This window comes from Sus scrofa, chromosome 12 (assembly GCF_054392235.1).
Source record: "Sus scrofa isolate SSC_HxYL_T2T_F1_AM1 chromosome 12, Sscrofa_HxYL_maternal_Yorkshire_Landrace_v2.0, whole genome shotgun sequence".
Classification (NCBI taxonomy): Eukaryota; Metazoa; Chordata; class Mammalia; order Artiodactyla; family Suidae; genus Sus; species Sus scrofa.
Window position 1 is genome coordinate 17,067,596 of NC_139394.1, and position 27,896 is coordinate 17,095,491.

General features: G+C 38.6%; 1 protein-coding gene and 1 long non-coding RNA gene across 21 annotated transcripts in view; both read left to right on the forward strand.

Moving 5' to 3' along the window:
- KANSL1 (KAT8 regulatory NSL complex subunit 1) overlaps window positions 1-27,896 on the forward strand; it is a 195,588-nt gene that overhangs the window by 105,487 nt on the left and 62,205 nt on the right. For all 20 annotated transcript variants that reach the window (XR_014820985.1, XR_014820986.1, XM_013989922.3 and 17 more), the window contains exon 4: window positions 27,045-27,186. Coding sequence is in view for 18 of the 20 variants with exons in the window: in XM_013989922.3 (XP_013845376.1) it covers window positions 27,045-27,186 (142 nt within the window). In the remaining 2 variants the exon portion in view is untranslated. The remainder of the gene's footprint in view (window positions 1-27,044; window positions 27,187-27,896) is intronic.
- LOC146398073 (uncharacterized) lies at window positions 18,474-22,098 on the forward strand. The gene is made up of 2 exons (XR_014821008.1): window positions 18,474-19,276; window positions 19,725-22,098. It is a non-coding gene; the product is annotated as an uncharacterized LOC146398073 (long non-coding RNA).

The window sequence follows — 27,896 nt, forward strand, 5'->3', positions numbered from 1 at the left end:
AGTGGGTTAACGATCCGGCGTTGCCGTGAGCTGTGGTGTAGGTTGCAGACGCGGCTCAGATCCCGCGTTGCTGTGGCTCTGGCGTAGGCTGGCGGCTACAGCTCTGATTAGACCCCTAGCCTGGGAACCTCCATATGCTGCGGGAGCGGCCCAAGAAATGGCAAAAAGACAAAAAAAAAAACAAAAACAAAAACAGTTTTATTGAAGTATATTTTAGATACACTTTTAAAAGAGACCCGAATTTGAATTTCTGCTGGCATTGATTAGCTGTGTGACTTTGTCTGAATAACCTTGGAATACAATATTTACTTTAAGTTGTAATTAAGATTAGAAAACTATATGTCAAGTATCAGGCCCTTCAGGTTTCAGTAAGTAGTAGCACTTTATAATGTGACTTAATTACTAGCATGTAGTATACTCATCTCTTTCTGTCCTTTGGGATTTTTTTTTTTTTTTTTTTTTTTTTTTGTCTTTTTGCCTTTTCTAGGGCCAATCCCATGGCATATGGAGGTTCCCAGGCTGGGGGTCGAATCGGAGCTGTAGCCGCCAGCCTACGCCAGAGCCACAGCAACGCGGGATCTGAGCCGTGTCTGCGACCTACACCACAGCTCACGGCAACGCCGGATTGTTAACCCACCGAGCAAGGGCAGGGACTGAACCCGCAACCTCATGGTTCCTAGTCGGATTCGTTAACCACTGCACCACGACGGGAACTCCTGTCCTTTGGGATTTTAAAGCCCAGGAACTGAACTGAAATGGACAATAGTGATAATAAAATCTGATGCTTTTAAACACAATCACACAAACTGTCCTGAAAGGCTTAAATTTGTTGGTTCAACTACGTAGTTCTTTAACTTACCTTTTCCTATATAAGGCTTTGTTTTATTGTATTAGTGAGCAGGAGAATTTACTTATTCTGCCCATTTATTATAAGAGATTTCCATTGAATGAAGCTGTCTTGCAGAGAATATAGAATAACCAGATGTGTAACTGGATGTATGATATTGTATGCCGCTCCCCCCTACCCAGCCACAAGGGCCTTGGCCCCTGTATAGGCAGGTATGTAAGGGATCTAGATCTCTAGATTTAGAAGTACTTTATTCACATTAAAGCCTGATACTTAATATGTTGCTTATCAGGATGGATTAATTCACTGTTTTTTAATCATCCTCATAATTGATAAGAGATCACCATTTCTTCCTCTCCCATTTCTCAGCCACTTAATATTCTATCACTTTTGTTTTGGATATGTTTAGAAATGTTCCATTTTACAATGTGAATACTTGTTTATCTTTAAGCACTTATGGTTCAATGCATCTTTGCTTTTATAATAGCAGTGTAGCTTCCACAGTTAGAGGGAACTTGTGGGAGATAAAGTCAGGGTTAAAGGGGGACTGGTCTAGGTAGAGGTAGAGCATGTGGAAGCTGGTTGGTTTATTGTAAGAATTTAAGCTTTTGCTCTGAGGTGAAAAAGCCAATATCACCTTTGAGGAGTGGAGGTGACATAATCTGACCTAGTCTGAAAGAAAAATTGACTGTACGGGAGGCTATTTTAGTAAGAGAGAGTATGGTGGCTTGGGTCAGGGTGGTGGTGGTAAAATTTGTGAAAAATAATGTTTATTGTGGACGTATTTTGAAAGCAATGCAGGTAGGATTTGCTCATGGGTGGGCTGGATGTGTGGGTTGTGGAGGTGTGAAGTTTTTGGTCTTAGGCCATAGAAGGAAGATGTTGCTCTTTATTCTTTACTAAGATGTGGACGAGTATGGAAAGGTAGATGAGAGCAGGGGGAAAATTAGTCAAATTTATATTACTATGATATAGATAATTAGAGCTAGAGCATCACTCCCTTTTAATTTGGCAATACATATTAAAAATTGTGGATACTGGAGTTCCTGTCGTGGCACAGCAGAAATGAATCTGACTAGGAACCATGAGGTTGCAGGTTTGATCTCTGGCCTCATTCAGTGGGTTAAGGTTCCCGAGTTGCTCTGAGCTGTGGTGTAGGTTGCAGACAAGGCTCGGATCTGGCGTTGCTGTGGCTCTGGTGTAGGCCAGTGGCTGCAGCTCTGATTCGACCCCTAGCCTGGGAACCTCCATATGCCTCAGGTGTGGCACTGAAAAGACAAAAAAAAAAATGGATACAAGCCATTATGCATTGGTCAAAATCCCAAAGAGTGAACTCTAATATGTAAACTATGGATTTTAATCAATAATAATGATGAGTCAATTGACTCATCAATTGTAACAAATGCGCTACACTATGCAATATGTTAATCATAAAAGAAACTTCAGGGGTGGGTAATATGGGAACTCTGTACTTTTCACTCAATTTTTTGTATATCTAAAACTTCAAAAAAATGTCTACTTATTTTTAAAAAAGCAATCATGCTGATATGTGCTCTCATGTTTTCTTTGATCTTCGTCTTTGGTTCTTTGACACTGCTGGTCTTCTTTCTTCTTTTGCAATAGCATGTCAAATTGCCTTTCCCTTGCAATTCATATCTGGGTGTTTTTTTTTTTTGTTTTTGTTTTTGTTTTTGTTTTGCTTTTGCTTTTTAGGGCAGCACTCATGGCATATGGAGGTTCCCAGGCTAGGGGGTCAGTTGGAGCTACAGCTGCCAGCCTACACCACAGCCACAGCAACGCAGGATCTGAGCCATGTCTGTGACCTACACCACTGCTCACAGCAACGCTGGATCCTTAACCCACTGAGTGAGGCCAGGGATCGAACCCAAAACCTCATGGTTCCTAGTTGGATTCGTTTCCACCACGCCATGATGGGAACTCCCATATCTGTTTCTAACATAATTTCAAACCAGTTAGATGCCTAGAGTGGACCTCTTTCCCATTCTATTTAGTTGCTCAGTTATTTCTGAATTCCTTAATTAAACAAAGTAAATACTGTTTCTTGTCATAGTATTCTTGCCATAATACTTGTCTTGGACATCACCAATATATTGCAGTGGTTTTTAATAGTAAATGATGAGTATAAGAAGTAGTAGAACCATTATGTGGCCATCGGCTTAAAAATAATGACTTCATTGATCTTTTTTTGTTTTGTTTAGTTGGTTTTCTGCTTCTTCCCTTTGCTGTACAGGATCATTTACACATTCCTAGGATTTCTCGACTGGGCTATAGAGACCAGCTTCAGCGATCCCTTCAAGGGGTTGCAGCTTATGGGTTCTTGGCCTTTCTGTAAGAAGGCTGAGTTTAGGGTGAATTGGATATTGTTTTGTTTTGCACGCTGAGTCTTAGAGGCAGGGACTAATGAGTTTTTATTTTGTGTATCGCACAAAGTCATACAATTATTAATGTTACGGTAGAATTACTACTTCCTTTTATAATTGAGAAATAACACTACTGCAAGAATTTCAAAGCTTTTAAAATATGAAACGTAATGCTTTTATTTTATTTTTTTTTAGTGGTTGCACCCAAGGCATTTGGAAGTTCCTGGGCCAGGGCCACAGCTGCAGCAACACTGGATCCTTTAACTCACTGCACCACAGTGGGAACTCCTAATGTATTGCTTTTAGATAAGTGATTTTCAGCTTTAGGGAAAATGACAGTGTGTTGGGACGTAGAAACAATGGCAATATTGAGACTATTTAGCCTATCTCTAGTTGAAAGTAGATTTTTGTGATGAGAGACTTAAAAGTGAGAATCTATTGTGGATGTGTGTGTTAGTGGTGGCAGGAAAAATGTTAAATAAAACAGATCACTTGGGCTTTTCTGTTTTTTAAATAAAATTGTTTTTAAAATTTTATTTGCAAAATATTTTATGATAAAAATACTTTTTTTTTTTTTTGGACCTGCTCCCAGACTAGGGGTCTAATCGAAGCTATAGCTGCTGACCTAAGCCACAGCCACAGCAATGTGGGATCTAAGCCAAGTCTTCGACTCAACACCACAGCTCATGGCAACGCCAGATCCTTAACCCACTGAGCAAAGCCAGGGATCAAACCTGCATCCTCATGGATGCTAGTCAGATTTGTTAACCACTGAGCCACGATGGGAACTCCTAAAAATACTTTTTATTAAAACATTTTAAAACACAGGAAACAAAACAATAAATTATTGGTAAATCTATTACCCAGTTAACACTAACACATTAGGTGATAGGTTAAGAAATAATGTTAAAGGGAGTTCCCGTCATGGCGCAGTGGTTAACGAATCCGACTAGGAACCATGAGGTTGTGGGTTCGGTCCCTGCCCTTGCTCAGTGGGTTAAGGATCCGGCGTTGCCGTGAGCTGTGGTGTAGGTTGCAGACACGGCTCGGATCCCGCGTTGCTGTGGCTCTGGTGTAGGCCGGTGGCTATAGCTCCGATTCGACCCCTAGCCTGGGAACCTCCATATGCCTTGGGAGCGGCCCAAGAAATAGCAACAACAACAACAAAAAGACAAAAAGACCAAAAAAAAAAAAAAAAAAAAAAGAAATAATGATAAAGCTAGGGTAAGGTATAATATCCTCATACCTGTAGTGCCTGTGTTCTTGGGGATTACACACATGATCCCATTAAATTACCATAATGCTCAGACTTGCACAGAGTCACATGTAACTACTAGAGTAGATAATTTGAAGCTAATTGTCTTTTTTCATCTTTTCTCCTTCTTCCTAAAGTGTGTTCTCTCTCACATTTTATCTTTTAAAGATGGGTATTAGTTAGATTACCTTTAAAATAGCTGCTGGCACCTGACTAGTTAGATATGACTCTTCAGAATCATGATGGTAAACTATTATGTTGTGTGGAACTGCATGGCTTATATAAATACACTTCAGGCTGAAATACAGACAATTCCCCTATTACAAACAGCCTGCAATTCTTTCATTTCAAACAGGTAATTTGTACAGGGTCTCTAAAATTCTGTTCTGTTTCAAGAGCTGCAGCCTGCCCCTGACCTTAGAGTGAAACTTGCCTTGGTGTTCAGATTTTTTTTTTTCTTTTGACTTTTTTTAGGGCCGCACTCAGAGCATGTGGAGGTTCCCAGGCTAGGGGCCGAATCGGAGCTACAGCTGCCAGCCTACCTTACAGCCACAGCAACACAGGATCCAAGCTGCATCTGCGACCTACACCACAGCTCACAGCAACGCTGGATCCTTGACCCCACTGAGTGAGGCCAGGGGTTGAAACGGTAGCTTCATGGTTCCTAGTCGGATTTGTTTCTGCTGCGCCTTGACAGGAACTCCCAGATTTTCTTTCTTTTTTTTTTTTTTTTTTTTTTTTTTTGTCTTTTGTCTTTTTTTTGTTGTTGTTGGTTGTTGCTATTTCTTGGGCTGCTCCCGAGGCATATGGAGGTTCCCAGGCTAGGGGTTGAATCAGAGCTGTAGCCACCGGCCTATGCCAGAGCCACAGCAACGCGGGATCCGAGCCGCGTCTGCAACCTACACCACAGCTCACGGCAACACCAGATCCTTAACCCACTGAGCAAGGGCAGGGACCGAACCCGCCACCTCATGGTTCCTAGTCGGATTCGTTAACCACTGCGCCACGACGGGAACTCCCCAGATTTTCTTACATTGAGATGTCTCAGCAGCTTAAGTACTCTTCTTTTTCTTCTTGGCTTTATTGAAATATAATTGACATATAACATTGTCTAAATTAAAGTTACATTTGAAGATTCTTTTAAAACCATTAATAACTCCATGAAAGAGGAGTTTGAGTGTTAGTTTCAAAGCTCTTAGCCTTATACTTGAGAATGATACTTGTTGTTTTTAGGGTGAGAGAAATACTTTTTTAAAGACTGAACATTGTTTCTCCTTGAGGTTTTTCCCTTTCATCCTTCCTTCTTCTCCCTCAGAAATAAGGAAAGTTCTGCATATATGTTGGCCTTTTTTTTTTTTTTTTTTTTTTTTTTGCTTTTTAGGGCTGCACCCACAGCATATGGAGGTTCCCAGGCTAGGGGTCGAATCAAGGTACAGCTGCTGGCCTATACCATAGCCACAGCAATGTGAGATCCAAGCTACGACTGTGGCCTACGCCACAGCTCATGGCAATGCCAAATCCTTAACCCCCTGAGTGAGGCCAGGGATCAACCCCGCATCCTCAAGGATACTAGTCAGGTTTGTTACCACTGAGCCACAATGGGAACTCGTCTATGTTGGCCTACTTTAAGTAGAGTTTTTATTTGTATGTGAAAATAGTGAGAAAATTGGGTCCACGAGGTAGGTAGAGACCTTGACTTGACACAAAAGCAGTGAGGATGAAGGCAGTTTAGTGCAGTGGTTAAAATTGAGGGCTCTGGAGCCAGATTGCTTGGGTTCAGGTGTATATCTTTCTCTTTCTTCTCTGGGCAAATGACCTAATCCCTTGGCACCTCAGATTCTCCATCTGCAATATGGGGATAGTAGTTGCTCTCTCTTAGGGTTGTTATAATGATTAAATGATGAAATTCATGAAAAGTGTATAGCAATGCACAGAACAACAGAAGCCTTTAACAAATATTAGCTGACATAGTTTCTAGCTCAAGAAAAAATTTGAATTCAGTAGAAAATATTATATTACAACTGGTAGTAATACACATTTGTTAGTCATGAAGTATTGGAGCTAGAAGATGTCTTTTACAACAGTTTTTATTTGAAACTCATGTTGTAAGGTGCATAAAACATAAGAGTATTTAAAGCAAGAGTTCCCTTTGTGGCGCAGTGGAAACAAATCTGACTAGTAATCATGAGGTTTCAGGTTCGTTCCCTGGCCTTGCTCAGTGCGTTAAGGATCCAGTGTTGCCACGAGCTGTGGTGTGGATCGCAGATGCAGCTCAGATCCTGTGTTCCTGTGGCTGTGATTGGACCCCTAACCTGGGAACCTCCATGTGCCGTAGGTGTGGTCCTAAAAAGCAAAAAAAAAAAAGGAAGTATTGAGGAAGAATGAAAATATAGCACCAAGAATTTAACCTCTGATTGATTATTCCTAAATTTAGAGTAGGGCAGTGGCTTTCTACCTCTGATAATTAGGGCAAGTCAGTGCTGTGCCATTTGCAGTGAATATTGGTTGTTGATTGAGCGCCTTTTCTTAGCACCCTCCTCACCCCCTTAATGGAATCATCAATATTATTCGGGTATCCTGCAATGCTGTAACTTATGGGACCCACTTCTGGCTTCTTTATCAAAGCTTCATCAGTCTAAGCTTCTCAAAGTGTGGTCTTTGGACCAGCAGCATTTGCATCACCTACGGACTTGTCAGAAACATTTGGGGACTTCACCACAGACCTGCTGAATCTAAAACTCTGGAAGCAGTGCTCAGCAGTATGGGTATAGACAGCCCTATAGGCTTAACATATGACTTTTAGTGTAGGGGTTCCACCTCAGATAACTTTAGGAGATGAGTCAAATAATATAAATGATTTTGAACTGTGGATCGTGTCATATTTGAAGGGATCTGCTGTTGTTTAGCTGATGGTCATTAAGAGACTTGTAGACCCAGCTTTGGCACATCTTGTCTTTGTATATGATAGATTTTAAAGTGCTGGCAACGAATTTTTTGATACCCTTATGGAGGCCAAAGAAAATTCAGCTATAAGCAAGCAAAACCAAATTCAAGAATGTGACCTTAAATTTAGGATCTCTTATATATAGGAGTTTTGTTGTAAAACTTGCTTCATATCACAGGTGTTACCTTAGGTTAAATTACTGATGTAGAAAATACTTTTGGTCATGGGATAAGGATAGTGTTAAGGGCTTTGATAAATGTTATATTGTTCTCTAGAATGAAACTGCTCTTTCATCAGCAGTGTTTTTTGAAACCTAGGAGATATTAGATACAGTTTTTTAAAAAGGCTTTAAAAATTTGATGGATAGAAAAGTTGTCCTTTAAAATTTTTATTGTTTTGCTTGACTAGTGTAGTTAAATCCTTGCTTTGTATTTATTGGTCATGTATATTTTTATATAAATAAATCTAATCTTCTGTAATCATTTGCTTATATGTCCTTTCAAATTGATTCATATATGTGAATTGTTTTCCCTAGCTCTATTTGCCTTTTAATGTGTATGTGTTTTTTAATTATAGAAGTTTTAAATTTGTGTAGTCAAATCCATCAGCTTTGTCAAATTCCCTTAAAAAATCCCCCTGGGGTTTTAATTGTACTTAGATCAAATCTATAAACTAATAACCCTCAGCAAAGCTTTGTGGCTGCCTTTCCAGCCACGCACACGTTACTGTGAACCACTGTGGATACACCACTCCCTTCCTTACCTCCACTGCCACCAATATTCATTCATTTGACATACATTTATTGAGTGATTACTACATATATGGAGATGGTTGGATTTGTGGGAATGTATTAGTCAATAAAACGAATTCCTGCCCTTTTGGAACGGATGCTGCTGAAGGAACAGGCAATAACCGAGTAAGTATATATATTAAGTGGTAAATGCTGTAGAAAAGAAACAAAGCAGGTTTGAGAGAGGGTAGTAGCAGCAGCAGCAGCAGCTTCACTATTTTGTGTTAGTCAGGTGCCGCCTTTGAAAAGATGACCCCAAGGAAATACGGAAACATTACCCAAGATTATCTGGGAGAAGAAAATGTTTCAAGACAAATTCATGTAAGTTAGAGAATGGAAGATGAGAATTAACCAGGAACCTTGTAGGAACTTTGGCTTTTACTCTGGATTAGACAGGAAGATTCTGAGCAGAGGAGTTAAGAGTAGTCCGAGGAAGGAGTCCAGGTGGGAGATATGGTTGCTTGGTTAAAGTGATCTGAGATTAGATGTACTTTGAAGGTAGAGCCAAAGAGAGTTTTGGGGGATTAAATATGGTTGTGAGAGAAAGAGGGGAGTTAAGGATAGCAAGTTTTTCAGCTTGAGAAACTGGAAGAATATTTTGTTGTTTGTTTTTTACAGAGAAGGAGAGGACTATCAAAAACAAATTTTTGGAAGAATGGTGAGAATTTTAGTTTTGGACACTTTATTTTGTACCTGGCCAGTGTTGTAGCCTTTACAGTGAACTCTGCTTCTGAAAGTTGCCTGGGAGGAAAGGTCTTGGTATTTGCAGGTAAACAGCTTGGTGGATGATTTCTCTCGGTGTCCACCACGTTGTCTTTAATTTCCTACTTCGAGCTTTATAAGTGTTACTGAGTACAGCCTCTGGCCAACTTGCTGATATTGATGGTGTTCAGATATGCTGGCTGAGGATCTTCTGTATGACTATGTCACACTACCTTTTTGAGTAGTGTTGTTTCTTGGATAACCTGATCCAGTCTGTAGTCCTTGGTGGACAGTCAGTGAATACCGTTTCTTATCATTTTATCTGTTGCAGCATCTTCACATTACCAACTAAATATCCTTGGATATCAAATACATTTTTCTACCTACTTTGATCTAGCTTTCATTTCATTATTTGAAATTTAAGGAAAGAAATGAGCTTTTTTTAAAGTTTGTGGAAGGGGTTGGCAATAGATGCCTTCACTGACTTTAGTTATTAGAAATTCAATATATGATATAGTGGTTGGAAATGAAAGTCTGTCTTTCCTCATGTGTCCCTACTTTTTTTGCCTTAATGCTTCTTGTGAGCTTGGGTTATTAGAAATTTCTGTGGTTTTTCAGAGATTAACCAGTATTCTTAGTTTCTAACTCTGTGAAACTTTAACATTCTAATTTTAATGAGTATTGAAAGGGAAGTTGGTGAAGTACAAATTGGTTTTCAAAAAACTATCTACTATCTGAAACTGGAAAAAGGATTTTTCTTAACCTAATGGTAGTGTGGATATTCTTTTCCCCCACACCGACCTTATCTATCATACATAGCATGTCCTTCCACTTCTTGTACTCCTGTCTATTTATTTCTTTTTAATTGGATTTCTGGGCTTATGACATTGATTTACTTTTAAAATAATGTACACCTGTAACACTGCTGTCTAGCTCAACAACTGCTATTATCAAAAACTTAGCTATAAGATGCAGCTCTGTTCTCTATCATTCTTTTTTTTTTTTTCCTTTTTAGTTGTATCATATACCTGTTTGTGTAAAAAAATCACAGGAAAGCCAGCAGACACTTTGTTAGGAGGGGTGGAAACACTAAGGCAGTCACAGAACATGCGTATATAGCCTTTAAAGCTTCCCCGTGATCTCTAGGTTATTTTGCCTATCTTTAGACTTTCTAGAAGAGACTATGCTACAAGTTATGGGACTTGGATTTTCAACATTATTTAACTAAAATTTTAAAATCTGTGTTTTGGGAGTTCCTGTCGTGGCTCAGTGGTTAACAAATCTGACTAGGAAACATGAGGTTGCAGGTTCTGATCCCTGGCCTTGCTCAGTGGGTTAAGGATCCAGCGTTGCCGTGAGCTGTGGTGTAGGTTGCAGACGCGGCTCAGATCCTGCATTGCTGTGGCTCTGGTGTAGGCCGGCGGCTGTGGCTCCGATTCGACCCCTAGGCTGGGAACCTCCATATGCCACAGGGAGCAGCCCTAGAAAAGGCAAAAAGACCCCCCCCCCCAAAAAAAAAGTTGTTTTTTTTTTTTTTTTTTTTTTTTCAGGTAGCTGTAGTTCATTCATTTTTATTGGTCCACTGAACAAATGTACTGTAATTTATCCATTCTTCTTGTGATGTGCATTTGCGTTTTCCCTCAGGTTATTTTATTTTATAAAACATATCCAGTGGAGTTACTCCAAATATTCATGCCTCCTGGTATATGTGTGCATATCCATGAATTAGAATTGCTGGGTGGTAAGGTATGCAAATGTTTAATTTTATTGGATAATGACTGATTTTATTATTATTGCTAACAAATCATTGCAGACTGAATGGGTTGATTTTATTCTCACAAATTCTGGGTCAGAATTCAGGATACAGTTGGACTGGCCTCTCTGATTGAGGATGTCTGGGGCTTAAACTTGGGAAGATTCAAAGGCTGGAGGCCAAAACACCTGGGACTAGAGGGTCATTTCTAAGATAACTTCTTTACTCACATGTGTGGCATCTTGTTAGGGATGCCTAGATGGCTTTGCTAAGGGATCCTTGGCCAAGTGCCCCCATGCTTGGCTTCTTCAGTGTGACAGCCTCAGTGTTGCCAGACCTCTCAGGTGGTATCTCTGTGTTTAGCAGACAAGGTGGAAGCTACCTGTTCGTTTAAAATCTGGCCTGGGAAGTCACCTAGCATCACTTCCATCATATTCTGTTGCCTTAAGTGGTCACAGGCTCTCTCAGACTCAAGAAGAAGAGACAGAACTGATCTTTAATGGGAAGAGTGTCAAAGAATTTGCAGCCATATTTTAAAACTACCATAATACAGTTTTTTTCAAAAGTTGAATGTACCAGTTTGTTTTTAAAAATGTAATTTTAAACATTATTACAGCATTACTGTTGGTTTATTGAGATTATTTTGCCATTTAAAAAAACATTTTTGAGTACGCTTTTAGAAGCTGTAGGCCTGTAGTTTCTTGTTCTTTGTATAAAATAATTCACCAGTACCAAGCTATGAAAGAGTATAATGAAACTTTTACATGCTATTAGAAAAGTTTTTAAATCCTTGTTTCAAGTTTTTTGAAACAAAGTTGTTGGAGGATTATTAATGATGGCTTTTTACTGGCAAAGTTAGATTGCATTGTACTTAGGGGTGAAGGGAGCCACTGGTAGAGGCTGAACAAGAAAGTCACAAGATGGAAATCAGTTGAGTTATTACTGTTCCTTTTGATCTATATAATGTTTTGTGCCTTAATAGAAAAAACTCAAAGTCTAATAGGTTATTTCACTTTATCAGTATTTCCTTTGAGGAATATATATAACTGGCTATTTCTTTTTTTTTTTTTTTTTTTTTTTTGTCTTTTTGCCATTTCTTGGGCCGCTCCTGCGGCATATGGAGGTTCCCGGGCTAGGGGTCGAATCGGAGCTGTAGCTGCCAGCCTACGCCAGAGCCACAGCAACGCAGGATCCGAGCCGCGTCTGTGACCTACACCACAGCTCACGGCAACGCCGGAACCTTGACCCACTGAGCAAGGGCAGGGATCGAACCCGCACAAGATCTAAATTACTGAATGTTTAATTTTTGTGTAGTGGCAAGTTTTTTTAGTTGAACATTGGATCTAGTTTTCACTCTCCCATAAGTCTTAGCAGATCAGTTGCTTTATCATATCTGTAAGAGACTTGGTTACTGGAGTTCTTTGTTTTCTTCCTTGATTCAGTAATTCATAACGAATTTTAAATAATCAGAAAATATGAAAGGAACCAAACTATTTCTGTCGTATTTTTGAACCCTGCAATCTCCCTCTCTCACCTTATGGTAACTACCCTGGGGGATAACTCACTCTGTAGCAGTTATTTTCCTGGTATCTGTGAGCAGCTTACGCATTTTATGGTCACCATGATTGTGATGACCCTAGTTGTCTGTGGGGAAGCATTAAAAGCTGCAGGTGCATGTTTTGCAATTCCCTTAGCATTTCTGCTCCTCAACAAAGGTTATGTTTATTAGCTTCCCTAGAGCTCTTTGGGTTGTTTAACCAACTTTTGGTGGGAGTGGCAGTATCCTGCAATAAACTGTTTCTCTCCACATGTCATAGTGAGGTTTTTGTCTTTAATTTAGTTTGAAATCACATATAGGCCTGCTGTATTGTATGTGTGAATAATACACCTCTAAGATTATCTTCATCTCTAGAAAGTATATTTTTCTTTGGCTATCTGTTCAGGAGCTGTATAATTGGTAGTGCCAGGTGGTGCTATAGAACTGTTACTTCTACCCGTAGTTGTATACTCTTTGCTCTAATGCAGCAGGGGAAGAAAGAAAAACTGTTGTAACCTCTTTTTGTTCTTTAAAATATTTATGCTTGGAGTTCCCGTGTGGCTCAGCCAGTAAAGTACCTAACATTGTCACTGCAGAGGCTCAGGTTGCTGCTGTGGTGTGGGTTCCATTCCTGGCCCAAGACTTCTGCATGCCATGGGTGCCACCAAAATAAGTAATTATGCTTGCCTTTCTTATAAAAATAGCTAAGGAGTTCCTGTCGTGGCTCAGGGGAAACAAATCTAGTATCCATGAGGACTCAGGTTTGATTCCTAGCCTTGCTCAGTGGGTTAAGGAGTTGGCATTGCCGTTAGCTGTGGTGTAGGTTGCAGGTGCGGCTCAGATCTGGCATTGGTGTGGCTATGGTGTAGGCCAGCAACTATAGCTCTGATTCAACCCGTAGCCTGGGAACCTCCATATGCCATGAGTGTGGTCCTAAAAAGACAAATTCAATTAAATTACGTTAATAAAAATAGCTAAGTGTTGTAAAAGAAAAGTTGGAGCAAATTGTGATGTACAAATTTCAGTGAGATGGACCTTTACCTGGAAAGACCTTTAGAGAGTATCTAAATCAGAAGGAAAGACTGGCAAGAAAAATTGTTCCAGACCTTATTAGAATGGAATCTTTCTGTGTGATGTAATTTATAGCCTTCTGGAAAGAAATTAACATTTCTGTTAAAATGCTGAAGCAATTGTTTGATGTTCTTTATTGAGATTAAGCCTATTTTGGGGAAGCTAGTTACCTAATCACTCAGATGACTCACTTTCAATGTATTATTAATTAGTAGGCACTTTGTTTGTAGGAACATTCCTTAAACTATGAGCAGGATATTGAGTCTCCTGTTTATAATGTGACACTTAGGAACAAAGATGGGTAGAATTTTAGAGCTAGAAGGACTCTAGTGATCAGTTTTGCAACTTGGGCCGTGGGATTGTAGATTGGATTAGGGCTTGATTTCCTTTAATGGCAGGATTCTTTCTTTTTTCATTATACATGTTGCCATTTGGATTAATTGATATATGTTTTTTTATTTTTATATGGTCCCTGCTTATTTCTAAGAATAAATCATCAGGCTTAATTTTATATATTTTTATTAAGAGGAAAATGTCAAACATGGTAGTATCGGTCAGGTAGTCTTATTTCTGAGTCAGTAAAACAGGTGTTAAAATTTTAAAAGATGGGAGTTCCCGTCGTGGCTCAGTGGTTAATAAATCCGACTAGGAACCATGAGATTGCGGGTTTGATCCCTGGCCTCATTCAGTGGGTTAAGAATCCGGCGTTGCCATGAGCTGTGGTGTATGTAGGTCACAGACGAGGTTCCAATCCCGTGTTGCTGTGGCTGTGGCGTAGGCCTGCGGCTACATATCTGATTAAACTCCTAGCCTGGGAACCTCCATATGCTGCAAGTGCAGCCCTAGAAAAGACAAAAAGACAATATTTTTTAAGACAATATTTGAGTCACTGTTACCTGTGCCAGTTAGTTACAGAAGTCAAAGTAATTTTAAAATCAGAATGTAACTCTTAACTCATGTTGGCATGCCATATTCACTTGAGCATCTTTTTCTGATGTTTGCTTTTTAAAGCTTGACTAACTGAATTACCTACTGACTCTGGGAAAGTCATTTACTTTTTTGGTTCTTATTTTGATCATTTAAAAATTGAGATGCTTGGAGATAATATCTAAGATTTTATGGGATTTTAAATTTTTTGGCATGTTTTGAGAGAGAGGTTTGGTCTGTGAGGGCTAACTATATCATTAAAAAAATTTTTTTTCGTTGTGGGGAGATGAGGTATAGAATACATTTATGTGGTAAATAAGAACTTGACAAAATAAATTTTAAGTTCATATGGAAGAGTGTTCAAAAGTTGCCAAGAAAGCTTTGAAATGGAATATCATATGTATCACATAATTCAAGATCCGAGCTATTGGTAAATGGTGTGAAGGAATGTGGTAGTTGAGATGATGTGAGAATTATGTTCTGCGTGTGAAAGCATCCAGAATATTCATAGTACCCTCTGCAAACATCCATTCAAATTGTGTATGATGTGAAGCATATGGATCAAGTATCTTGCCGGTAGTTTTCACTTTGTAACATAGCTTTATTTATGTATCTTTTTTATAAGAGTGTAGACTATAATTTCATGTTTCCCACCTGGGCGAGAGAGGCCAGGGTAGTTTATGAGATCTTTTGGCACCAAATGAGAAAGAGGTTAGCTTCACTGTAGGATTATGTTGGTTTTTATCTATTGCATGGGAAAAGTTAGAATCATAATTCTCCTTTCCCTCCCCTCTCTCCCTTCCTGTTTTCCTCCTTCTTTTTAAACAAATATTTGACTACCTTCCATGTGCCAGGCATTGTTCAAGATACTAAGGATGTGATAGTGAAGAGACAAAATCCCTCTTCTCCTATAGTGTTCTAATGGGGGAAACAGACAATGAGTAAGGTAAAGAAGATAATTAAAATATTTTGCATGTAAGTTCAAATTGTAAAACCAAGAGGAAGGATTGAAAGAGTTGTGTGTGTGTGTATAGGTGAAGGCTTGCAATTTTAAGATAGGGCAGTCAAGGGAAGTCATCATTGAAGTGACTTTTGAAGAAAAGACTTGAAGAAAGTGAGGAAATCTGCCTTGGGAATAGCAAAGAAAAGGCCTTGTGGTTAATGCCTTGCCTGGAATGTACAGTGAATAGTGCTGAAAGCTATGGTTGAATGGAATGAGCCAGCAGGAGAACTGGAGACGGGCCAGACAAGTAACAGGAATGAGGTGGTGGGTGTTGCATGACCATTTGGGGCAATTGTAAGGATCTTGGGCTTTTGTTCAGAGATGGGAAGCAACTAGAATGCATTATGGAGAAAGGAGTAACGTGTTCTAACTTGTCCCCCACCTTTTTTTTTTTTTTTTTTTTAAAAAAAAACAGCCACACCTGTGGCATATGGAAACTCCCATGCTACGTGTTGAATTGGAGCTGCTACTGCCAGCCTATGCCACAGCAACAGCAGATCTGAGCTGCATCTGTGACCTATGTGGCAGTTTGTGGCCACACCCAATCCTTAACCCACTGAGCAAGGCCAGGGATAGAACGTGCATTTTCACAGACACTATGTTGGGTTCTTAACCCACTGAGCCACAATGGGAACTCCCTAACTTGTCCATTTATACATCACTTTGCTGTATTCATGCTGACTAGCTTGAATGTAGTTACAGATGAGAGCCAGACCATTTTGAAGGCTCTTGTAATAATCTGGGCAATTTCAGCCAAAGTAGTGTCAGTGAGGTGGCAAGAAGTTATTGAATACTAGGTATATTTTGAAGATAGTGCCAATAAGATTTGCTGATGGACCGAATGTGGAGTGTATGTGTTTTGTGTTTGTGAGAAAGGTTATGAATTTGAAGTTAAGATGGACACTAATTTTTGACCTGAACAGATCTATCCAGTCACAGTGGGTTTAGGGTGGTATGAGGGATGGGAAATGGGCAGGGGCAAGGCATGGAATTGATTTTAAACACAGTTAAGTTTGGGATGCTTTTTAGAGATTCAGGTGGAAGTGCTGAAGGCAAGTTGATACAGGGATCTGGGATTTGAGGGGCAGTCTAGGCTAGAGATAAGAATTTGAGGGCCAGAAATATAGATGATACTTAAAGCCATGAGATTGGGTAAGACCACCTAGGAAGTGAGTATAGAAAACAAGATTAAGGAGTTCCCGTCGTGGCGCAGTGGTTAACGAATCTGACTAGGAACCATGAGGTTGCGGGTTCAGTCCCTGCCCTTGCTCAGTGGGTTAACGATCCGGCGTTGCCGTGAGCTGTGGTGTAGGTTGCAGACGCGGCTCGGATCCCGCGTTGCTGTGTCTCTGGCGTAGGCCGGTGGCTACAGCTCCGATTCAACCCCTAGCCTGGGAACCTCCATATGCTGCGGGAGCGGCCCAAGAAATAGCAACAATAACAACAACAACAACAACAACAACAACAAAAAGACAAAAAAAAAAAAAAAAAAACAAGATTAAGAGGTGTGGGCAGTTGGAGTCTTAGAAGGAATTTAAAAAGGCAAGAGAAAAACCAAGTTAATATGTCTTGAAAAACAACCGGAAGAAAGTAATTAGAGGAGGAAGGAGTGATCACCTGAGTTATAGATAAAAGATGATAAGGACTGAGAATTGGACATTGGATTTAGGACATTGGTGACCTTGACTAACTGTTTCAGTGCAGTAGTTGGGGTGAGAATTTGGATTTAAGAGATGATGGTAATGGGTGAGAGAGATTAGACATAGTGAATATGTGTGTAAAAAAGAAAGAGAGAAATGGGGTACCGAAGTCTCCCCTAGCCCCTTATTGTTAGCTGTGCTGCAAGGCTAGCCTGGTGTCATGGGCGGTACTCTTGGGAAGTGAAGATTCTGTCTGGGCCACTTTTTATTCAGTTTCCTTCTGTTGAACGGAATTTTTTGATGTCCTGCCACTATGTTATTCTTAGTCCTAAGATCCTTAACCAGTTTACCCTTCTCTTCTACTTTGCAGAGTTTTTCTTTGGTTGCCTCTTGCATTATTTCCAGGATTAACAGGAATGAGCTGAGAGAAAGAAGTCTACAGCATCTTGCTCAGACCAGAAGTTCTACTTATTTCTAAGGACTGATAAATTAACTAACAAATTGATTTTTGACTCAGCTTCATTTTCTTGAAGATGTGTCTTTGGTCCCTAAACCTCGGTAGCTCTGACTAGTATTTCTGAGAGTAAGTTCTTATACCCTTCTTGCATAAGAACTGTGTAAGAGGCTTTTTATTCAAGCAAAGCACTAAAGTCGGAATGACACTCCTGGAGTTTGAACGCTGATAAGAACTTTTGTTCTTTCATCTTTCAATAGTTGGCTCAGTCATAGTAGCAGTTTCAGAGCCAGGATTTGAAATTCAGTCTTCACTGACTCTGAATACTATACTCTTTCCAACAAGCTCTTTTTTATTTTTAAAATGAGGGTGAAAATGTTTCTTTGTAGGAATTCTATTACGGTACTACAGTTAATTTATTGGGCTAAATACAAAGTTGTACTGGAGCTCCCATTGTAGCTCAGTGGGTGAAGAATCCAACTGGTACCCATAAGGATGCAGGTTCAATCCCTGGTCTTGCTCAGTGGGTTAAGGATCAAGCATAGCCACAGGCTGCTCCATCGGTCACAGATGCGGCTCGGATCTGGTGTTGCTGTGGCTGTGGTGTAGGCCAGTAGCTGCAGCTTCAGTTAGACTCCCCTAGCCTGGGAACTTCCATATGCCTCACATGCAGCCCTAAAAACAAAGTAATCTTTGATCTAGAGTTGGTGAATGATGAAGAGAGGAGGATTGTTTTTCTTTCGATCTTAGTTGTGATGTTTGTGAGAAGGTTCTAACTCTTTTGCTGCTTATAGTGGGTACGTTAAATTGGAACAATGTGTGTTTCTCTGTGTTAGCAGAGGATGGGTTCCTGCGACATACTTTTTTTTTGGGGGGGGGAGTCATTTCTGGCTGCCCTGCAGCATATGGTGCTCCTGGCCCAGGGATCAGATCAGAAAGACCTAAGCCTGGAGTTCCCGTCGTGGCGCAGTGGTTAACGAATCCGACTAGGAACCATGAGGTTGTGGGTTCGGTCCCTGCCCTTGCTCAGTGGGTTAACGATCTGGTGTTGCTGTGAGCTGTGGTGTAGGTTGCAGGCGCGGCTCAGATCCCGTGTTGCTGTGGCTCTGGCATAGGCCGGTGGCTACAGCTCTGATTCGACCCCTAGCCTGGGAACCTCCATGTGCCGCGGGAGCGGCCCAAGAAATAGCAAAAAGACAAAAAAAAAAAAAGAAAAAGAAAAAGAAAGAAAGACCTAAGCCAAAGCTGTGGCAATGCTGGATCCCTAACCCACTGTGCTGGATGGGGAATCAAACCTGTGTCCCAGCACCTCCCAAGATGCCACCAATCCTGTTGTGCTGCAGTGGGAGCTCCTAAATTGGAAAATCTGATCCTTGTCAGTCTCTTGCTTTGGTGAGGGAGCTGGATCAATTAATAGCTACTTTTAAATGTTATGGCTCCTGGGTAAATGGTATTTCTTAACTATTTAGGATTTTCAAAGGACGAATTAGTATCACATATAGAATTTGAATATTCTAACCAAAGTTTTTCAAAGGAGGAATTAGTATCACATACAGAATTTGAATATTCTAACCAAAGTTTGATTTTTGAAAGGCTCTAAAATAGAATCTACCCTAAAAAGATGAATTTTCTAGACAGAAAAGTAGAAAGAAATTTGATGGGTTAACTCCAGAGGAGCCATTCTGGATTAGCAGTTCTTTGAATTACTATATTTCTTTTATTGTGCCTGGCAGATTATATGTTATGTATATGGTACCATGTTTAATAAAAAGTCTTACAGATGGTCATTGAAAAGAATTTGATGTACCTCATGATTCTCTAAAAGTTGAAAGTAGTATGTATTTCAGTCTTTTTTTTTTTTTGCCATTTCTTGGGCCGCTCCCACGGCATATGGAGGTTCCCAGGCTAGGGGTCGAATTGGAGCTGTAGCCACTGGCCTACGCCAGAGCCACAGCAATGCAGGATCCGAGCTGTGTCTGCAACCTACACCACAGCTCATGGCAACGCCGGATCCTTAACCCATTGAGCAAGGCCAGGGATCGAACCTGGGAACTCATGGTTCTTAGTCAGATTCGTTAACCACTGCACCACGGCGGGAACTCCATATTTCAGTCTTAAACATGAAAAAATTGAATGTACAAATAATTTATCAGCTATCTACAGAAAAATAGTAAATTAAAGGTAGTTTAGAGGTGTCAGTTTATAAAGTTCAAAAGTGTGGACTTTGTGACGGGTATAGTTAGTAAAATTTACAATGTAGGAAATTCTAAAGGACAGATAGCTCTGTTTCTTCCATAAATAATATGCGAGGACAGGAGTTTGCATTGTTGCTCAGCATTTACGAACCTGACTGGTATCCAGGAGGACACGTTCAATCCCTAGCCTTGCTCACTGGGTTAAGTATCTGGTGTTGCTGTGAGCTGTGGTGTAGGCCAGCAGCTACAAATTTGACCCCTAGCTTGGAAACTTCCATATGCCCCGGGTGCAGCCCCTGAAAAGATTAAAAAAAAAAAAAATTCGAGGACAAAGAGGAAACCTTTTACAACTTTAAGATGTATTAACCAAACACAGTATGTGGGTCTTATTTGACTTTGATTTGGATCACTAGTTTTGATAATTGAGGAAATTTGACCAATAACTAGATATTTGACATGAAGGAATTGTCTTCTAAAGTATGAAAGTATTTTTGTAAAGTGAATTTACTTTTTAGAGACACATACAAGAATATATACCAGACGTAATCTGATGATGAGAATTGGCTTCAAATTTAATCTGTAAGAGAGGAATAGGTGTTTTGGATAAGATTGGCTGAGTTGATAATTGAAGTTAGTTGATGGATAGATATGTAGGAATTCTTATCCCTTAACTTGTGTTTAAAGTTTTTCATTTAAAATAAAAGCTCTGAGATAAATGAAAGAACATGAGCCAAGATCAGTATTGCTTCTCTTGTGTTACAATATTAACATGAATTAGAGTCTTCCATGATTTCGCCCTATCTGTATCCAGTGTTGATTCCAGTGCATTCTTCCCCTTGTTCACTGAGTGCCAGCTCTATAGCCTATATAAATGTTGTTTCTTCTTCCTAAGACATGTCACAGCCCTCAGTATCTTCTATATCTCTACCCCTTATTTAGCAAGTTTCTTTATTCAAGTCCTAACTTTTTCTTTGGAGCTCACGTTAAATGTTAAAACATCAGAGAAGTCTTCCAGATCCCCAGTCTAAATCTGATGTCTTAGTTATGCTCTCTTATCTCACATTTGTGTGATTGTTTATTAATATTTGTCTTTCCCATTAAACTCTAGGCTTAATGAACACTGTCCTCCTTTGTTATTATCATATCCCCAGCATCTTGTATAATCCCTGGTAAATAATAAGTACTTAAATATTTGTTAAATGGAGGGGAGAAAGGAAAAATAGTTCCTGGTAGGTTGAAAGCTTGGCTGAAATACGCAAATCTCATTTCAGATTCAGAGGTAATCTGGTTTAAGCAGTAAGACAAAGGGGTTAAGTGTTCAACCCCCCCGGAGTCTATATCAGGATGAATTGGCAGTTGAGAATTGGCTCTGGTGCATTTGTTTCCTATTGCTCCAAACAGCTCTAGAAAGCTGATATAACCTAGTTAGAATGACAGGTACAAACTGTCTCTTAACCCATTCTCATCTATAAGTTTTATTTTACAGCTAAAACATGGGGGATATTTGATGCTAGACAACTGGTTATTTTTTCTCCCTTGTGCTTTACTTCCCACATCTCTGGGGATGAGGGTGATGTCGGTGAAGTTGTAGCTGAATGCAACGTCTGTTCTGATGAACTACTCTGGATTTTCTGAGAGTAGAACTTCTTTAGGTTGTTATGACATTCAGCATTCTCCTCTGTTGTATCTTTTTATGATATGGAAGTGAAATTCAAGGTTATGTCTAATAATTGCTCTTTCCTAATACACATTTTACTTTGCAGTTAGAATTACAATTTTATGACTCCTGTGATGCTGATGTTGCCATTATTTCTGGAGATCAATTTACATATCTAGGATAATACAAAGTAAATAAAAGTGAAAACTTGACTTAAACCCATCTTCTTATTCTATTTTTTGCACACTTCTTTTAAGTTAAGTAGCTAATAACTTGTATATATATATTTTTAATGTGACTCTTAGTAATGTCAAGATTTCCTTTCTTCCTTCTTTCCTTCCTCCCACAGCATATGGAGTTCCCAGGATAGGGGGTCTAATCGGAGTTGTAGCTGCCGGCGTACACCACAGCTCACAGCAACGCTGGATCCTCAACCCACTGAGCAAGGCCAGGGATTGAATCCTCAACCTCATGGTTCCTAATTGGATTCATTTCCACTGTGCCATGATGGGAACTCCTGAAATAGTTTTTGGTTAAACATTGTATTGTATAACTTTCTGTGCCTAGTCATTTTACTTTCATCTTGTTAATAGAACTTTTGTTTGCATAAAAGGAAAGAATTGGAAATAGGATTGAAATCAGAATCAAAGATGGAATTACCACCATTCAGGTTTTTGCAGGGAAAAGTGTAATCCACAGGCACTGTTCTAAGGGACTTGGAGATTTTCCATCCTGGAATAGAACTAGGTGACTTAAAGGCAGTGCTAGGTCAGGTTTTGGACATGGTTCAATGCCTGGCTTTAGTGTTAATTTTAGATAAGTCAGCTTTTGCTGCAGTTTATCTTTGAGGAAAAGAGAGTACAGTATCTACCACTGCTGTTTGTGGCAGTGCTTTAAGCATTGAAGATAGGTTTTATCAGATACGAAGAGTTATATTAGCAATCTCTTTTAAACTCATTGACAGTAAGTTGGCAATAAGGGATATTGCAAATCTTTAACTTCTCTCTGTGTTAGTAGAAATTACATTCCTTGGTTCTTTTCTTTCAGCAAAGTTAGTGGTAGCCATCTGAGTTAAGTGGTTCTTAAGGTATGGTAGAAAAGTTTTTATCATTTTTGTGTTTTGTCTATTTTGTGTATATCTCTTGTATTTTTCACTTTAGCCAACATGTAACCGGAACCCTAAATTTTCTAGTACTTTCCACTATTTAGTTTTAAATGTTTATAAGAGCCTTTTTAGAGGAAATGATTCTTTTGTTCAAGTAAATAGTTATTCTTTGATAGCACAGAACATCTTATATTCTGGACATATATTAATATTCTACTAACCCTGTAAAAAGAACTATTAGTTATATGTTAACAATAGCTAAAAAAAATCTATTTATACAACTTACACTATTTTATACAAGTAAATGGCTATTCATGTGATACATGAATACAAAAGCACGTATAGATACTGTATCTTTCTGCATTTAGGTAACCAAAAAGCAATTCATTGTGTAAAAGTTTAATGGATTTTGGAGTTCCTGTCATGGTACAGCGGAAATGAATCCCACTAGGAACCATGAGGTTGCGGGTTCGATCCCTGGCTTTGCTCAGTGAGTTATGGATCTAGCATTGCCATGAGCTGTGGTATAGGCCAGCAGCTACATCTCCTATTAGCCCCCTAGCCTGGGAACCTCCGTATGGTGCTGGTGTGGCCCTAAAAAGACAAAAGACGACCAAAAAAAAAAAATTTTTTTTTAATGGATTTTTATTACAGCACATGCAGAGAACAGAAATTTACCAGTAGAAGTTTATACAAGCAAAGAACAAGATATTGGTTAAAATGAATTCCTACTCAGTAGTACCCCAATACATGTAGACATATTTGGTACACACTGGGATAAAGCACCCAGCAGAACACCACCTTAGAAAGCATCTTAGTGTTCTGAACAGACAATATAGAGAAGTTATTTCACTGATTGTTAGCACAGAGTAAGCAACAGGAAAGAGTTGTAATCCACATCTTTTTCTTCATTATTAATAATGACTGCATTAGAAACCAGTTCATCATTATATTTACATGAGTAATATAAATGATATAAATACAAGGTTGCAGACAAACCTTAGTGAAATGTTCTTTTTTGAAGTCTATATTTAAGCATGACCCTACTTTTAAACCTCTGTCTCTTGTTTTGAGCAGCAAATTATCAGAGTAATAAATTTACATGTTGAATGTTAGGGGCAAACTGAACTTTTGTGTCATGTTGCTTTTGTTAGGAAACAAAAACACTCTTATCTTACGGGTCGAAGCTGCCATTCTTTTTTTTCTTTCTTTTTTCTTTGGTCTTTTTGCCTTTTCTAGACCCACTCCCTCGGCATATGGAGGTTCCCAGGATGGGGTCGAATCAGAGCTGTAGCTGCTGGCCTAAGCCACAGCCACAGCAATGCAGGATCTAAGCCGTGTCTGCAGCCTATACCATAGCTCACGGGAATGCTGGATCTGACTAAGGCCGGGGATTGAACCCACAACCTTATGGTTCCTAGTCGGACTCGGTTCCTCTGCGCCATGATGGGAACTCCAAAGCTGCCATTCTTAAACTGTGTTTTTGTTCTGCTCTGCTGCTGGTGTGTGGTAATACCCTCACAGCTCACCTTAGACTTAATAGCTATACACCTCCCACCTTTGTTAAAGGTTCAGCTTTCTGTCCATGATGCTGGTCCAAGACACTTTTGGACACTTGGGATGAGGTTTTCTATTTTTTATTAATTAATTAAAACATTGTAACAACTTCCTACAGAAATCACTCCTGGTTAGAAACTGTCATAAAACAAATGTTATTTGTAGAATGAAACCTGTTTATAAGTTAGGGGTTGCAGTCTTCCTTTGGTTGCTACCTGTCTTTAATAAGTTTATTAAGCCAGTCTCCAAAAATAAAAAATTACCAGGAGGCTCGATTTTATATTGGTATTTAGAATACTTGTTTAGCAGCCTGTTGGTTTTTGACCTGAAGAAATATCAAAAGAAAAAAGTGTATTTATCCATTAAAGTTCTTGTGAACTGAAATGTTTTAAGGAATTTTCTTTTTGTACTTGCAAATTTTTAAAGTGTTTTGTTTTTCTTTCTTATTTTTTTCCTTGACATCAAAAAAGAAAGAAAAAGAGAAAGATTGTTTTGGTTAAACAAGTGTCATCTTTCCTGCCCATTCAGAGTGCTTGGTGTCCTGAAACACTTTTGTGAGAAGATTTAGAGCTAAGTTCAGGATCATTGGGAGAGACTGCCAGGATTCTTTGTCCACCAAGGGTGACTAAGGAGGAAGTGCTGTAAATTGGCCAAGAAGCTATGTTTCCCTTGCTTTGGTTTTCAAAATAACAGTATTATTTTGGCTAGCCACTCTCAATTGTTAAAACAAATTTGTCTGTGAGAAACTGTCATTAGATAGATGTTGTGTTAATTTTATTAATCACTTTTGGCTTTGAGTTGCTACCTTTTATGGTATTTGACTCTTCTTCTACTTTGTTTCCTTGAAGATTTAGGATTTGTAAAGAAGCAGAGAAGCTGTATTCTTATACTTAAGAGTGACAAGAAGAAGTAAGGTTTGAAGAGATTTTATTTAAGAAAAGTAATATGTGAGTTATGTTAGGAGTGGTAGCTGAAGAGGTTATTGAGGCAGCCCAGTGATGATAGATGGGGTCTTGGTACTGTGGTGGCTTCAGAAATAAAATGAGTACAAGGAGATCCTGCTGAATAGCATTGAGAACTTTGTCTAGATACTCATGTTGCAACAGAACAAATGGTGGGGGAAAAAATGTGATTGTAATGTATACATGTAAGGATAACCTGACCCCCTTGCTGTACAGTGGGAAAATAAAAAAATTATTTAAAAAAATTTAAAAAAATTAAGTACATATTCAAAAAAAAATATTCAGATTAATAAAAAAAAAAAGAAATAAAATGAACCTGTAGAATCTGGAGATCTTGCAGGATAGGAGGATTGTGAACCTTGAAGAGTAATGCAAGTTGGAAGTGAGATACGAGGGTTAAGTAGCTTTGCTTCTGGTGGTGGGGCGGGGGGGTGGATTTTTATAGTTTAAGAATAATCTATAGGTTATTACTTGCCCTCTTGAGATTCTTTCCTGAATTGGGCTGAAATTAGACTAACATTGAACCAGATGTACTTAAAAAAAATGTTTATATATCTTGTGCTGATTCCATCAAGATTAGGGAACTATAAAATGCCTTGTTTCTAAAGAGAAGTAATAGGACGGAACTTTATCATAATGATTGGCTTAAAAGTTAGTAAAATACTATTGCTACCCTTGGTCTTAACTCTTATGGTATGATTAAGTGTTAACTCATATCTATTCCTACTATGGCTAGTTTTAGTCTCTTCTATTATAATGTAAATGTTAAAGTTTGCATATAGTCACTTCAGATTCTTAGTAGTGCGTATGTAACCTGATTGGAATTGGGGTTAAGGGCTGTATGACTGCTGCTTCTTTCTTGAAGTAGAATTTTGTGAAAATTCATGAAATATTTTGGAATATACCAGATGCCAGGGTTACCTATTAAAATTGGTATTTTCTTTTTTTTTTTTTTTTTTTTTTTTTGTTTTCTTTTCCCACTGTACAGCAAGGGGGTCAGGTTATCCTTACATGTATACATTACAATTACAGTTTTTCCCCCACCCTTTCTTCTGTTGCAACATGAGTATCTAGACATAGTTCTCAATGCTATTCAGCAAATTGGTATTTTCTATCAGACTTTAAGTTTTTAAAGATAAGTTGAACATTGTATTACAGTTATAGCTCAAATCCAACTTCTAGATTCCCCTTCCCAGAAGCAATGAGGACCTTGATCCTGAATTTACCAGTTATATGCATTTTTTATGCATTTACTATTTATGTATTGATAACATGATAACAATTCTTATTATATAGTTTTTCCACTCCACATTATTGAGGTTTAGTCATGTCGATACATATAGTAATAATTAAATTGATAAACAGTTCTCCCATTAAATTCCTTTACTACTTGTATGTATAATAATACTTACTTTTGTCTAGCTTATTTTTAGTTTTTATATTTTTCCATTGAACATTGTCCTCTGAGGTAGTCAGTTTGTAGTTAATTTGTCTTTATTGCTATAGAAAATTTCATTAAAGGGATAAATTATAGTTTATCTATTTCCCTACTTTAGAAAATTAAATTGTAACTAATTTTTAGTTATTACAAACTCTTACAGTGAATCTGTTTCTTCATGCAGATGTGCAGGTTATATTTTCAGAAATAGAATTTCGTGATGACTGGGTGTACATATTTTCCACCTAGCTAAGTATTTACATATTATTCTTTTAAAATTGTGGTGCCAGTTTTTATTGTTGTTGGCAGTGTATGAATTGCTGTTTTCTACATTTCACCAACACTGGGTTTTTCCAATCTGGGTTTGAAACGACTTCTTAGTATTTGACCTATTGGTCATTTAAGCAAAATCTAAGAAGGCACGGCACATTTTTATGTATTTATTGGCCATTTGGATTTCTCTCACATGAATTTTCTATTTATTCGTCTTTTGTTAGATTGTTTTTTAAAAACAATTTCTTAATCTTTATTCTTTATACATCATAAAGTAAAAAATATTTCTATCTCTTCAGAAATTAAAGCAATTCAGAAAAATTGTTTTCCACAGGATCAGGATACTTAGAAGGCAGTTTGTCCCCCGCATGTGAAGACCTTTACCATGTGTATCCTTCGAAGACATACACACACACCTGTATGTAGTCTTGAGTTTTTCTTGACTCTAGAGTTGGTCCGTATAAGGCCTTTTAGGTGTTAAAACCTTCCCACTTGCATTTAGTGTAAATATTGCTGCTACTCTTGGATTTCATTCAATTTTATTTCCTTTTAGGAGGCGCAGGTCAGAATGGAGGTGGGCTGCAGACCGAGCAGCTATTGTCAGCCGCTGGAACTGGCTTCAGGCTCATGTTTCTGACCTGGAATATCGAATTCGGCAGCAAACAGATATTTACAAACAGATACGTGCTAATAAGGTAAGGGATAAGTGTCTGGTCTTTTTCAGCCCAGCTAAAAACTATCATTATATCCCCCCTTTCCCATCCCTCAATAACTCTTAACTGTGTCAGAGAAAATGGTTTAATATGATCTGATATAGCAATTTAATTTGTGTAAGAGCCTGGTGTTACTTAGTATAGTACAGACAACATTGTTAGAATATTATGTTAATTAGAACATAGGTTTAGAACAGAACAGCGTATCTAGGCTAAAACAGGCAACATAAGAAGACACTATATAATGTAAACTATTGACCATACCTGTCATATTTGTTATATTTATGAAAAAGTGATGATTACTGAAGATATCCATCTTGTTTTTTTACTTAGATGTGTTTCTGTTTTACTGCTAAGCATCCCTTGCTTTCTTGAAGAAAAGTGGAGTTTTTCCTGAAAGATCATTCAGGCACAATTAGGCACTGGTAATTAGGATTTTTATTTTTCCTTGTCCTCCTGCTTTCAGTGGACTGACTCTTACCATACATTTTTCGTCTTTAACAGTGATGTTTGTATGGTTTTTCTTCTGAAAAATCAAGTTAGAAAATTGTCCTCTGCTCATTCGAGGTTTGATTGGGGTATAAATGTACTTGGAAAAGAAATCCCTTCAACAAATAGTTGAATGCCTACTGTGTACCAGCACTATTTTTAGTGAGGTCACAACAGTAAATAAAAATCTTCCTTTTGTGGTG